Source organism: Seriola dumerili, unplaced genomic scaffold (genome assembly GCF_002260705.1).
Source record: "Seriola dumerili isolate Sdu_G_001 unplaced genomic scaffold, Sdu_1.0 BDQW01000110.1, whole genome shotgun sequence".
Lineage (NCBI taxonomy): Eukaryota > Metazoa > Chordata > Actinopteri > Carangiformes > Carangidae > Seriola > Seriola dumerili.
The window spans coordinates 4425143-4440116 of NW_019174365.1; the positions used below are offsets into that span (position 1 = coordinate 4425143).

The 14974-nt window shown below is 41.4% G+C and overlaps 1 protein-coding gene across 4 annotated transcripts in view; it reads right to left on the minus strand.

Moving 5' to 3' along the window:
- ctnnal1 (catenin alpha like 1) overlaps window positions 1-13961 on the minus strand; it is a 46635-nt gene extending 32674 nt beyond the window's left edge. For all 4 annotated transcript variants that reach the window (XM_022747637.1, XM_022747636.1, XM_022747634.1 and 1 more), the window contains exon 1: window positions 13674-13961. In XM_022747637.1, coding sequence (XP_022603358.1) covers window positions 13674-13769 — 96 coding nt within the window. In that variant the 5' untranslated portion in view covers window positions 13770-13961. The remainder of the gene's footprint in view (window positions 1-13673) is intronic.
- Window positions 13962-14974: the final 1013 nt, after the last annotated feature.

Here is a 14974-nt window from a genome sequence, read left to right on the forward strand (position 1 = left end):
GGAGAGCGCCAGACCATGACACAAACTACTGTTGTGGTTCACCAACCTTGTTTCTCTATAAAACCCTTTACAGTTGCTGGTGGGAGGATAGTGAAAAAAAAAAAAAAAAAAAAAAAAAATTATATTACGTCTAATTTAATGTCAGTTATGAATTAAACCCAGGACCAAGAGGTATCGTAAGGTGAAGCCATTTATAAGCCTGACTGAAAAGCCATGTATTATCAAAAGACATGCAGCCATTAGAAATGGCCATTTAAAAACACTGCATCAGCCACCATAAAAGGAGCTACTTAAAGGAATAATTAGACATTTTGAGAACAGGGGGAAACAGTAAACCTGGCTACGTCCAAAGCTAACAAAATCCACCGACCAGCACCTCCAAAGCTCATTATTTAACACGTTTTTTTCTTTAATCCAAACAAAAACCAAAATACTGAAAATGTTCAGTAGTAGTTTTACAGTGATTTAACGTGTTGAGTGTTGAAGATGCTGGCGGGCAGATTTTTTTCATCTCCGGACAGAGCCAGGATAGCTGCTTCCCCCTGTTTCAAAGTCTCTGTGCAACGCTAAAATCACTGGAGGAGTGAGTAGTTTAAAGGGATATTTTCTTTGTTTTCTGCAAAACACAAGACGGGAGGTTCTGCGGTCAAATAAATATTAAATCAATACATCAAATATGTTTCCCCTAGGTGTTTCATTAGTGTAGCACCAGCCTATATGCTTCTTACCAGTGTGTGGGTGAGGATAATAATGGTGTACCTGGTATGGTGGGCACCTGCCGGCAGCTGAATACCACTGACATCTCACTTTGAGGGTGTAATAAATATTTCAGAGGCAGTGAATAACCAAAACATGCCTCTCCTCACTTATCTCAAATGGATGTAAAATACAGTATAATGCCTTAAAAAAACTCAATGCTTCAAAATAGCCAGAGGCAAATCATAGTCAAGGCGAGATTATCAGGGTCCCAGAGTGTGAAGCAAGTCATGTCAGCTCGAAACAAATAGAAAACAGACAGAACACAGAATTTTTTATTTGGATCTAACAGTTTTTACTTGGATCTCACTGTTATGATAGTGAAACCAAGGCAGCAAGGCTGACAGCACAGGCATCTTTGATCTAAGCAAGTTTTCACAAAACATCCAAGACATAATATCAAAGACGTCTCGGGCCCAGGCAGTAGGGCAATGCAGATGAGATCCCACCCATTTGGAAATGTACACCGTATGCAGTTACACTTTTCTCGAAGCTACACTGGACTCTTTGTTCCATAGAAGACCTGGATATTTCATAGGGATGTCTCTTTCATACTTTTCCCTGGATGAATCTTTTGCAAGGACATGGCAGTTGTTTAATTTGGCAAGGGAACCCAACAAAAGAAGCAAAACGCAGCAGAAAAACATTGAGACATCACATATTACATCTATATGTGAGGTCTCCAATCTCTCCATCAGATTTGGCTGCTGGGCAACATTCAGGGTAGAAAGTTTTGAACTTCGAAACAGCGCGCCTCAAAAGAAAGCCTTTGCTTGGATGCTGAAGTCATATTTCATTTCACTAATTGAATAAGACTTCCAGCTCTGTAATAGAATATTCATATAATTGTATTAGGCAAGTGTTTCCATTCCAGGAAGAGAAGAGGCGAAGAAAACAAACAAAAACATTTCAGTGGAGGGTTTCATTTGCTGACATGGTCTGTTGTTGGTACGCATAAACAGACCAAAATTTGCAATTAATGAGTAACTAAATCCTACAATCACAAGGTGCATGGCATTCTGTATTGGTTATATGAGCAGACATACTGCACAAAGTCAACCATGAAAACAATTTTCTCCTATGAGTTGAATAATTTAGATCACTCTCACCTTGTGAGATGAAGCACCTTCAAAAGAAACAAGAAAAAAAAAAAATGTTAAAATTTACATAGGCTGTAACAAATCTGTCTCTTTGAAACCTCTGGACCCCACCAAAAAACACACTGTGGCCCAGAGCACTGTTATACTTTGTTCTTGCTATATGACTCCAAACTTTGATTGTCCCCTTCCACAATTTCTCTGTGTTTTTGAAAGTTGATATAAGAGCACTTGAAAAGGGCAGATTCCAGCTCCTGATGAGGCCCTATTGTATTTTTCATTCTGCTCCTCAATTATCTCAATGAGGATGTCCTGGGTCGCCAGTAAAGATTGATGATTACCTGCGCCCAAGCCCAAAGAGGCGGTACTGTGAATCGGTGCAACCTGTCGGAGGGCGATCTCCAGATCCATCATCACCCAAATTCATTCAAATGAAAACACAAGTCCAATCCAAAACAATCAAGACAATTAAAGCCTACATCCGCTCCTCCTCCTCCTCTTCCTCATCATCAGCTTAGTCGGTAAAAACAGGCCTGACAAAGCATTATCCTGAGAGTAAAATACCAGCGTGATGAGATTTCTAAATTCCAAAGAAAAGCATTCAGTCAGCTTGGTCGCTATGACTGCAGACCAAACGGACACAATTCAGCAGCCATTGCTCAAAAAGCATCTGTCCCCAAGTCACTTTCTTGGATGCAACATAGCACGATGACAACAGCCTGCTTCAACAACCTGGGGGTACGAACACAACAACCGAGCCATTTGCAAGTCGCCCCCCTCAGGTTTACTTCACACTGAGCCGTGTTTAATGACTGGCTAATTATATAAAGTCCTCAACAGGATAATCCTAACTGCTTGCCAACTCAGCCTCGAAAACATTCCATCAGTCATCATGATGGGTAATTACAAGTAATGGACAAATAATAGTGTGTGGTGAACAGTGTGTGAAAGTGGCTTAACCAGGCCCCCGTCACAGGCTCCGTCACAGCCTCCCACAGCGATAGCATGTTCCGCAGGAAGAAAAAAAAAAGAAAGAAAAAGGATGACTGCAGTAGCTGCTAGGAGGACGCCGATTAAATACACCTGACACAAAAGCACTGGCTTAGTGGCTTGCCTCTAAACTAATAAGTCTTGTTTTTGTTGAAGAAGCAAAGTGACAAAGAAAAATGGGCTTTGTTTCTGAGTCACCTGGGGATTCAAATCAAATACCAACCCAAGTGTCTGATGAAAGTGCAGAAATGACTCTCACAAGCTACCTTCAGGATTTTTGTCTTCCCACTTTCCAAGCCTCTGAAAGTTCTTCACAGATGAAAGGAGGGAGATGGTAAGATAAGACGTCAGGTGTGGAAGAAAGTCAACATGATGAACTATCCCCAGAGCGAGACAAATCCTCACCCAGAAGCAGAAAAAAAAAAAAAAGAAAAAAAAAAGGCGTTTCTAAAAATGTGGTCTGGAGGGTTTGACATTTGAGAAGAAAGGGGTTTAAAAAGGGAATGATTGCATTAATAAATCAATGAAATATGTCAAACCAAACATCAAAACCCTCAATGCTATGAGATAGTGGCTGAGAAGGATGATTCATTGATCAAAGTGGTGGGCGAACGAAGTGAGGCCAACTTCAGGCCCTTGGCGGCGAAAGGCACTAACTCATGCATACCAGCCAGTATAGGGGGCGTAAAGGTCGCATCCCTTGAGACTTTGACTTTCGACCCTAGCCGTGACGCCCCTATAAAGAATACATAGACACAATTTCAGACAGCACTCATAGCAATACACATTATAGGAGCTCGAAACATGAACCCTTGAAGGAATGCAGCCCCCCTGACTTCAGACAGGATAATGGCCGGTGTTGTGACACACTGACTCTCTCTAACACATTCATGGGGGCTTAAGGAACATGCTTTCACTACATGACACATACCTACGTCTTTAAGTGGTTGGCATTCTATTAGGTCTTTATTAAAACCCTCAAAAACCATTTATTTGAACCAGTGCCCGGAGCCTCTACATACATAAGCAGCATTCCGGTGTAAACAGAAAAAAAGCCCCACCCATAATAAATACTCCCAGTTGTCACATTCACACAAAAGTAAAGTTTTTATATTGTCAGCACCCGAAAAGGCTCCTTTCTTTCAGCCCTTCAGCTAACAGACACGCTCGAACATCTAGAACAACCGGAACTTTATTTATAGAAGGTGAGGGACTTTAACTTATTTATAGGGGTCGGAACACTGTAAGTGTGTGTGTGTGTGTGTGTGTGTGTGTGTGTGTGTGTGTGTGTGTAAGTCCACACACACACACACACACACACACACACACACACAGTGGGCTGTGTTTCCCGGCTGGCTGGCCCCCAGCTGTCACCCACTGGCTCCAGTCAGCCAGAAGGAGTGACAAGATGAGAACACCCTGCCCATACTGATAGCGCTAGGTATCGGGTACTTTCAGGTTATTGATCAAGGACGAACATCACTAGGGTTGGATGAATACATCAGTAATAGACTGAATCTGTGGCTGATAATTTTTTTTGGGGCCAATTTAAATAGCCAAAATAACTTAGTCTTTATACTTCTGCCTCATCAGCATTTAAAACATAAAATGTAACATCAATAATCTCTAAAAGAAAAACTGGTGAACTAATTTATGTGTTTGGACAATCCTGTGAGGCTTTGCGACACTGAATCTTTTCTTCCCATTCACTGACCTGCTACATACTGTACACCCCAACCGAAGCCGTCATCTGAAAAGACAGCTTTAAAATAGCTTGTAAATCTGACTACTTTACATCCAGCTTCATCCTGCGCAGTATCTGAACAAAACTAGTTTGTCCACAAACATCACACCACCTCTGTGTAATCTTATCAGTAGCAAGTTAAAATGATATTTTCCTTTTCTTGGGACTAAGTCTTTTCACAATGTTTAAGATCCTATCTGCATGCAATTGTGCTTTCAACACACTGCACTGGCTTCCAAAAACAGTCTCCCTGAAGATATGTGACAGTCAGACAAAAGACATCACGAATACCATCATCTTGATCACTCCGGGGTATTCTATGTCAAAGAAAGGGACGGCCAAATCTGGCTCAGCTGGTTACTTGCTGTTCCCATTACTGTTCTTCAGAATAGGTGCGGCCTGAGGATTATGTCTCAGTTTACAACACAGAAGAAAAAGAGAAAGATCCTAAGAGAAATACTCAGGTTGGGCTTTTCAGCTCTGTGCACTACCTGTAGCCTCTGGCTAGGTTTTCAGTAAGCTGCATAATTAATGAGGTGATACGGGGACACCGGACTCTCTGGAGAGGTTGAGATTAAAAGTGAGAAAACGGGGGGCTAAGTGGAGAGAGATGGGGAGAGACTGAGTGCAAGGCTGAAGACAGAACGAAAGAGCATGAGAGTAAGGTGTGTGACAGGAAAACAAAATCAGGAAACTGCGTAGAGCAACGGAGGAAGGGTGGAGGGCATACAAAAAAGGTGCTATAGCATCTTACATACTGATACTTCTTCACAACAAAACCCTGAACTTTCATCAGCGTGGAGGATTCCTAATATGGCTTTTATGACCACAAACAACTGATACTGCTGCACTGCAAGATCAAAAGTGAAACTCTTTCCAATGCAACATACCATATAATTTATCAGATGACTGTTAATGAGACGACTTTTGTCAACTTTGTAATAAAAGTAGTATAGAAATAATTCATTCTCAAATTCAGTACATACTGTAAATTACACAATGTGACAAGGGTTGGAGTGACATAGCAAACTTTAAATATGTCAAATTTCTGACTATTCTGAATTGGAAAAGATAAGAAAATGTTTGGTATTCCGGGTTCTCTGTGTCCTTCACACACTCTTTGTTCTGTCATGTCAAACCTCATCTCTTTAAAAGAACTCATTATCGAGAGGGGAGAAGTTCAAAGACGCTCGAAGAAAGCAATTAACACATACAAGCCAGACTGTGGGATTCATCAGTGGTACAGTCAGCAATGTTGCTGCAGGAGAGGGAGAGAGGAGCAAACATGACGACTTGGAGAGCTTTGGGATGTATGTCAGATATTTCCGTTTTGTGTGACCTTAAAAAAAGACAGAAATCGTTAAGACAGTTCTACTTCAAGAATTTATGCAATGCTCATATCTGCCGCAACAGTATTCACCAACAGAGAGACATGAAGCAAAGATATTGCGTCAGGGGAAAAGCAATTTAGGTGCTTCAAGGTACTAAAACACTTAGCAATGGCAGCAATTTTGTCAGAATTTGTACTCCTTGCCAGACTTATAACTCAGTGAAATATGACTACACAGGCCTGATACACATATTTTTAGATTCAGTGTGACTTACACTTTCCGAGGATATTATTATCTCTGATGTTTGTCGCAAACAGACATCCACTGTAAACAGGAACTACTTTTATTTATTGGCAATTTAGCAAAATGTAAACAAATATGGGCAAAAAATCTGGCATTTTGTTATAGCGTGCAGCTAATTATCTGGTTCAATTGCAACTTCCTATTTACAGATACCAAAACATTATGGGGACTAGCTCTTAAACTTAGAACATTCCATCCCATAAAGTATTATTATCCCACAAATTGAAGTAAAAATAAATAATAATAGGAGTGACAAAATCTTTCACTATTAACTTTTGTCATGTTGCAATGTCATTATGTGTTTTGACAATGGAGGAGATGGGGTTGATGGGTGTTGTAGTTGTCTCAATTTTGTCTGAGGGGAGGCCCACACTGTCAGACTTGGAATAAAGAGAAGAAGACACAGTGGTATAATATTTTCAGTGAGAAAAATGTATAAAGGCACTTTTTGAAATAGCTTTATGTAAAGATGACACAGTAATTATACTACTACAGTTTTGGGCAACATTTTATCTCTGACTTTTTTTTTTTTTTTTTTTTTTAAAGACAGCTTCAAAACTGGCAAGGTTTCCTGCCTTTGCCAGGATTTGCGGAGCTTCCTTTAGCGATGCCCAGTAACCACATCACAAACAACTGTCCTAGTCAATGTCATGTGCTCGAGACTGGAATTACCACTGCACCAAGCCAAGAAACCACCAACAGGAAAGCAATGGAAGACAAACAGCTGCCTGCCAAATACTGATCTGTTTACCTGCAGTTGTCCAGGCAGCAGACAATATAGATACGTCGAGCGTTATCTCCAGCAATACATGACAAGACAAGTGGGAGAGTACATGCCTGCAAGATTACAGTAAGTGGGCTGTCCTGTCACACTCCTCTGTCCTGACAACATGAACAGTGACACCTCATGTCCAGCTTTTTATCCCTATACCTGCATTCAGTGCTGTAAGGGTGAAACCACAAAGAAACAATGCTCATTACTTCCATAAAAACTTGTATCATCTAAGGTTGTGTTGTCTGAGATATCACATGTGCAGCTACAGAAGGACTGGCAGAGAGACTGTTGTTCTGTTGTTTCACTTAAGTTTGCAGATGGCCTCTGTCTGTTATTAATGTCAGTAAGTACGTCCTTGTCTGTGCTTCTGGGCATGTGTTAATGCATCTGTTTTAATCCACAGGGTCCCTCCAGTGAGGCTGGACAACACAAAACACCACGCTACATTAGGCACCTCATCCCTGCTGATAGAGATCTCTTCCCGTGTGCCGACACTTATGAGACGTCTCATAACTATCTCATCATCATAAACTAAGAATATACTGTAAATACAGGCTGGCAATGGGCCAGACAGCCACTTGATACTTCACAAGCATGCAGAGCCTCTAATAGCCTTTGCAGAGTTTGGAGGACCTTTCACATAGGATCCATATAGGCTGAACATGGTGAATAATTATTTTACCAGGGAGCTGAGGTGAACTGAATTTTGCTTGTGGTGATTTAACAAAACATAATAAAATTCAATAGCAACATCTCTTTACAGAGACAATGTCCTGGTTAGTCTGGATAACAACTCACTGTCAACTGTTTCCTTAAGGTGTATTTCTTGGGCAGAAACCTCAGCGATGGATATCTCAAAACCCGGCCAAATTAAACCAAACTATCTCCTGACTGAGAGAAACACTAAAGAAAATTGCTTTCCAGTTTCGGTTGACACTGAATGCATGACTTTGAGCTATGTGAGCAAAGGTAATGCCACTTTGAAGCTCTCCGATAATGGGAGGTTTAATCAATACTTTATCAACCTCCCAGCTATAGCGATACATCTTGGTGGAAGGCAGAAGCTTTCCTTCAGACAATTAAAAGCGGTTATCGCTATTAGCTACAGCCGTCAGATAACTTAAATGGCAAGAAGGTGAGATAGCTTTTTTCACCATTAAGTTTACTCTGTTGTGTGACTGATCCCTTTAGGCTGGGTTATTTGGAGGTTTCAGGCACACACACGCACAAACGCACACACGCACACACACACCTTTCTCATCTGTAAGTATATTAGCCGGGGAGAGGTCAATGGATCGACATGTGAGACGGACCCTTTTATCGGCACTTACAGAGAACAGCGATCTGTAATGACTCCCTGGATAGCAATAGTGAGAAGAGCACAAGGGGGGGCAGTGGTCATGCAGGCTCTCCGTGTGTGTGTGTGTGTGTGTGTGTGTGTGTGTGTGTCAGAGATAAAAAAAAAATAGACTGCGAGAGAAAATGAGGGGGGGGGTGGGAGGTTTAGGGGAGTGAGTGCAATCGTCAAAAGCGAGAACATGAATTCTCTAAACTGATGAAATTAACTGACTAATGCAACCACTTTACTAGAAAACAAGAGGAGCTCAGTTGGATTGTCTCGATTCAATTTGATGACACAAAGTTGTTGAAGAAAGACAAATACACTTTTGGCTGGTGTACACATTGGCCATTCTTCAAAAATCTTCCACTGATAACAGCCCAAGAGGGAAAATGGTGGCAGTCTGACCTGCACTGAAACAGTGTTATCAGACTCAGTGTTGTTTTGGTCGAGGCCTCAAAGGGTTGAAGGCTGATAAGATGACGAGTCAGAGTGGCAACACAAAATGCAGGTGACTACATATTAAACACTGGCACCACAGATTCATTTAGTTTCTGTTGTCCACAAGCAAACAATCACTAGTACCAAAGTATGCCGATACAAAAAGGTACACAAACCACACTGGAATCCCCCACCTCTCTCCCAGGCACACACACGAGAAAATACACACAAATAAAGGCTGTTTTTGACCCATTCCCAGGAGGTAAATATATTTTGGTCTGTGAGTGTGTGAGTGTGTGTGTGCGTGCGCGCATGAAGGTCTGTGCCGCACTGTAATCCTCATGTGGTTTCACCTTCATGCCAGGGACCCATTTGTCTTCATTATCATCATACGGCTGGAGGAAGCAGATCTGTTAGGGCTCGTGGCAACAGTAATGCCTCTCTGTCTGGGTATAAAAAACAACTTCACTACTTGGACGTTTGTCATGTCACCCCAACGCAGGACCAGGAACATTAAGAGGGAAATACTGCCTCGTACCTCAATAAAAGTCCATTTCCAATATTTCCAGAAAGAGGGATGAAATTTTGACTTATGGCTGTGGTTACAGAGCTGTTGAGTGAGGGGTATATTTGTGCTTTTTTTTGTCCGCATTTTGTTTAATGTGGAATTTGTTTAACAAAACGCTAAGGCTTTGAGAGAATCACATCTGCAAAACTGCCACTGAGCTTTTGTTTGGGTAATAAATATGCCATTTCAATCCAGCTTTGAGTAAAACAAACAGAGAAACGCTTTTTTTTTTTTTTTTTTTTTACCCACAGTCCTTTTTAACACATCAGAAGGCAAAACTGCAAGCACCACAGAACCCCTGGAAGCATGACAACTTCGACGCTAACAAACTTGGACAGACAACGGATTTTCCTGGCCCAATTATAGCAGAAAATCTTCTAAAAAACTCCTGACTTGGCCTTGCAGAAAAATGATGGAGCCAGTATAGCTATGTAATCACAAGGCCAGTGTGTCACAAGTGTTTAAATGTTCACCAATCTGATCAAAGTCTCACTTATTACTCCCTTGCCCTTATTCGTTCCCACACATCTTTACCTCAAAACAACACCCTTACACCTCCTCAGTCTGAGGACCACCATGTCCGCATCCAGACAGGGCTGCCGTGTTTTTACTAGGAACACACCTCAATTATAAAAGCCCAGGAACAGAACTGTTATTTCACTAATCACCACTTCAAAACAGGAATCACATCTCAAGGAAAAAGCAGCCAGATTATCGCTAATTGCCTTCCAGCTGGCTACAGACCACATCACAGGTAGGATACACACAACAGCAGACATGTTTGCTTAGATTCCCTTCTCTCTGTGTGATGCCCATTACATTTTTGACCACCACCAGAGCAATTCATTACCCTCACCATGCCCCTCACAATGCAAGTCCATTGGTATGGAGATGGCAGCAGGAGAAAAGGTGAAGTAAAGCACATTAGCGAATTCCTAGATGAGGAAAGTGCTTCTGCTAAATTAGGAAAAGGCCCCCTCTGCTTCTGAAAAGGGTGAAGTGAATGGTCAAAGTGATGGAGGATGCAGCTAGAAAACATCCAGGTGGCCACATTATGAAAACAGGACTCAGACACATTTAAACAGAATTTAAATTGCAAAAACTCAGAGCAGCTGTAACTTTGGGAATGAAGTTGACATTCAGACTTACTGTCAAAAAGATAAATGCATACACAAGGAATCAGTATGACATGACATATAAGCATGAAAATGAAAAGGTGGGTGGGACTGTGTGCATGTGTCTATCTAATGTGTGTGCGTGTGTGTGTGTGTAGTGCAAGGCCGGGAGTCTCCCAGGCCTATAATTACACCCTGGTGGGAGTGAAGCTGATAACAGAGGCCTGAGGATATCAACGTCATAGCAAGGCAAGAAGGGGAGAGGAGAGGAGAGGATAGGAGAGGAGAGGCATAATAAAAGAAGGGGACAGTGCACAACATGATACCTTATCATACCGACTTCTCAGTGACAGTGCTTTTTCATTTCCTCCTTGATAGCAATCTAAAGACCCCTACAACACGTAAGCATGCATACACACACAAACACACGCAACATATACAAAGCTCCTTAAGAAGAAAAGCCACACAACACAGCCCACACAGTCTATGCGTTTTGCACTGACTAGAATAATTCAATTAAAAACCATGTAAGGCAATGCTGATTCTCAGAACCACCAAGTAAACCTCTTAACTGTGTTATCTTAGTCACATTCAGGCAGTAATCAGAGCGCCACAGCTCACTCTGACATCAGTCTTTCTAATGATTATCAGCATAGTTAGACATTTCTTTTAGTGATTTGATTTTCTGCATATGCCACAAACACCACACCTACTTCTGGACATTAACTACATTATCATTCAATTCATGTACATTATTATCATGTAAAATCGTCAAAAGTTACTGGGAAAATCAAGCTACTATGCGACATCTAGAGTTGCAACTAACAAGTATTTTTATGATCAATTAATCTACTGATTATTTTCTAGATTAAGATATTAAACAATTAAACAAACAAACAGCAAAAAAGCCTGTTTCAAGTTCCCAAAGCCAACGGTGACATCTTAAAATGTCTTGATTTGTCTGACCAACAGTCCAAAATCCAAAGACACTCAGTTTAATCTCATACAAGACTGAGAAATCTGCAAATATTCACATTTGAGCAGCTGGAACCACAAACTTTGGGACACTTTTTAGTTGAAAATCTATTAAAAAGATCAATCGATTATCATAATTGCTTCTGTACATGTCAGTTGACTGACAGATGAACCGACTAATTGTTTCAGCTCTACAAGCTCTGCACATTTGCCATAATGGAGTTATCTGCATGCATGTAATCATACCGAATGGAAAGCATTCACTGCAGGTAAAACTAATGTACCAGTCAGCCCTGACTGGCTGACCGTCCTTCTCATGACATCACAATAACAGCAACAAAACATTATATATGGAGGTGACGGTCCTTGAAAATGTTTCTTTCAGCATTGCAGAGCTCTGTTGCCATGGGGACATGCCTCACACAAAGAAAAAAAGAAAGTTAGGAAACATTGTCCTTGAGGCCCACTATTCAACAGTGGACTTAAATATGCTGAATCTTGTTACAGTACACAGCACAGTCTTTTATGCTATAGACTGGAGTACAGCCAGTCCTTCACAGCAGGCAGGAGTGCACCATAAGTTTGCTCCAGTGTAAATTATCAAGATAAAGCAGAGTGCAGCAGATTTACTATACCCTCTTGCTCAATATTACAGCAGTGATTACTAAAAATATTCTTACAGTAACTTCTCTTTGCATCCAAGGTTAAAGCTTACTTGGATTTACCCTTGAGTTCTCATACTGTACAACTAAGCTACTACAAAATTTTCTTTTTGGTGTACTTATGTCTGACTGAAATCAAAATCATGTAAAATGTAAAACAGCCTACATAAAAAGCAAACCACCTCACAGATGTTCTTTTCTGAAAACAAACCCATATCCATTCAGCACAACGTGACCTTATATCTTTCAAATGAGCCAGTGCAATGAGAGGGAGGAAGCAGGCTTTCAGCGTTCACAGGGGCAAGGACGGTGTCAGGGACCTTCCATCATGGTATTGTCCAGACTCTGTTTAGCCACCAATGAGGTGCCTCTCTCTTCCACTGTCTCCCAGTGGAAACCACAGAACATTTACAGGTCTCTGCCCATTTAGCCTCCTGCACAACAAGAGGACATTAGCATTTATAAGACTGGTGGTCATTCCCCTATTCAAGAGATAGAACCCACCGCCAATCCCTATGTGACCATGCAAGACACAACAGTGGAAATATAGTCATGCTCATGTAAAAAGCAGAAGCTTCAGATGAGTCATCTGTAGTTGTTGCTGAGATTGAAATGAACAGCCTAAAATGTCATTATTGTTTTTAAAACAAATGTTACAAAACAGCCATGGAGTTTGTAGTCTAATTTGTTGCACTTATACAGTAAAATGATTCATTAAGTAATTGACCTAAACTCCATGCTTTTAAAGCTGGGACTACTAATTCGAGTGTGCAACAGAGGACTTGCTGAAAGAGTGCAGTGGCTTTAAGTGGGTCTTTCATCTTCTTCTGTTTATTGAAAAACGAAACACGTGCCTCAAAGTGGCCCATTTGGAGAGGTGGGAGTCACAGTGTAGTTCGGGGCTGGCAAAAGGGTGAGCAGGCACAAAACAAAATCTGAGAAAACTTTTATGCTTTTATTATACTTTTTTTTGTTTTGAACAGTATTATTTTCAAAGTGGAGTGTTAAGACTTCAAGAGGAGTTTCTGATGATCTCCAGCAAAATAAAGGAAAAATATCTATTACATTGTTTTTGGGTGGCTGATCATTGGTTTAATTGTTCTCGTTTTGACTTCCCCTTTACACTACACTGTAGCCTGTTATGTAATTCTGTATCCTTCCAACTTCTGCCTAACAACAACAAAATCTGTGTCTTCGGTTTCATGTTTACTCTGAGGATGCCATACATGATAAAAGTTTTGACGACCCATGTTTCGAGGACTTTGCTGGGTGCAGCTTGTAACAAGTCGACTTGAAAGTAGTGCTCTAAAGTATTACCTTCACTGATAACAGCTATCAGTGTTTACAATGTAGCAACTCTCAGTAAATTCCCCACACGTGGGACAGACTTTAAACACAGCACAAGGAGGAAACACGCAGTCTCCGTACACACAAACAGGTAAACAAGAGAATCAAAGTTAGCCCCTTTCCTCCGAACACGGCTGTTGTCGTAAAGCCAGAGTAGCCTACATTTTTAAAGTACAATAGGTTCAGAAAATACAATACAACGTCTTGTTTTAGGTTAAGGAGGCACTCACCTGCGATACTAAAGGAATAAGCGTCTGCTCCACCGAGCGAGTTTTGATTTCCAGGCCGGAATCAAAGTTACTGTTGCCGCACGGAGATGAAGCCATTCCCGCCGAGCTCTCCCTGCCTGGCACACAATACACGGCACTAACTGAGTTCACCAAGAGGCTTTCCTTTGCTGTTTCGCAGCTGCAAACTGGTGTGACGGACTTGCTATTACACGCCGGGGTTTCTCACTTGGTTACACAGTCGTTTGTCGAGTGGCTTTCCTCTCACGCACGCTGCTTTAATCCACTCTGGCTCCGGTGGTTGTGCCGTTGCGCCCGCTAATGTCCATGTAGTTTACTCAACTACGGCGGGGAGCGGACTGCAGCACACCACTGTGGGCAACCACACACACACCGCAGCACGCACACACACCTTGAGGTTTCACTGCTGGCTGCTTATGTGCAGCTCAGTGACATTCGCAATGATTGCTTTGATTTTAATCTGCTTGTTCACTCACCTACAGCAGTTATGTAAATCAAGCCAAAACAGTTAGGCTATCTGTCAAACCAAACAATTTTGGAATAAGTATTTAAAATCACACCAACAGTGGTCTGTAGTGCATCTATCATTTAGTCTATAGTGTGCAAAAAAAAGGATTTGATATAGGATTTTAAAAATGTATCATCCATTCATGCAAATTTCAGAGGATTTTATATCAGAGTTTTGGATTTAAAAATTCATCATCCATCCATCCATGCAGATTTCCGAGGACTGTGCATCTAGTGCCCTCAAGAGAGAGGAGCAATGCTTTCCTCACAGCACTGCTCCGGTTTGATCCCCGAGACAAAGAATCCCATATTATCCCCTGGAGTCAGAGAATCCCTTATCATCCTCCCCAAATACACACCACATATGCCAATCAAAGCCAGCTGCACTAAGCCACACAGGACAGCTGCACTGACTCCAATGCAGTGCTTATCTCAAAAAGTTGCCTACTTTACCCTTTGTTTGTCTGAAGGAAGCATTAATTGTCATGGTCTTCCATCTACCATCTGAGGTGCTGTAGTTTACCCATGTTCCAAAATTGAGAAAGGGGCCTTTAAAAATCTTAACTAAACCGGTTGCAAAGAGTGAAATCATGATTTCATACTGCGCCAGTTTTGGTTGAAATCAGTAAAATTGCAAACAAATGACAAAAAAAACCATAGCTGAGCATCTGCTGTTGTCGTGTTATCTAAAACAAACTGGAACACACAGATCTGGCTGAGGTCTTTGTGCTCAGACTAACAGAAAATTATCCTCCACAGACAGATTTAGAATAGAT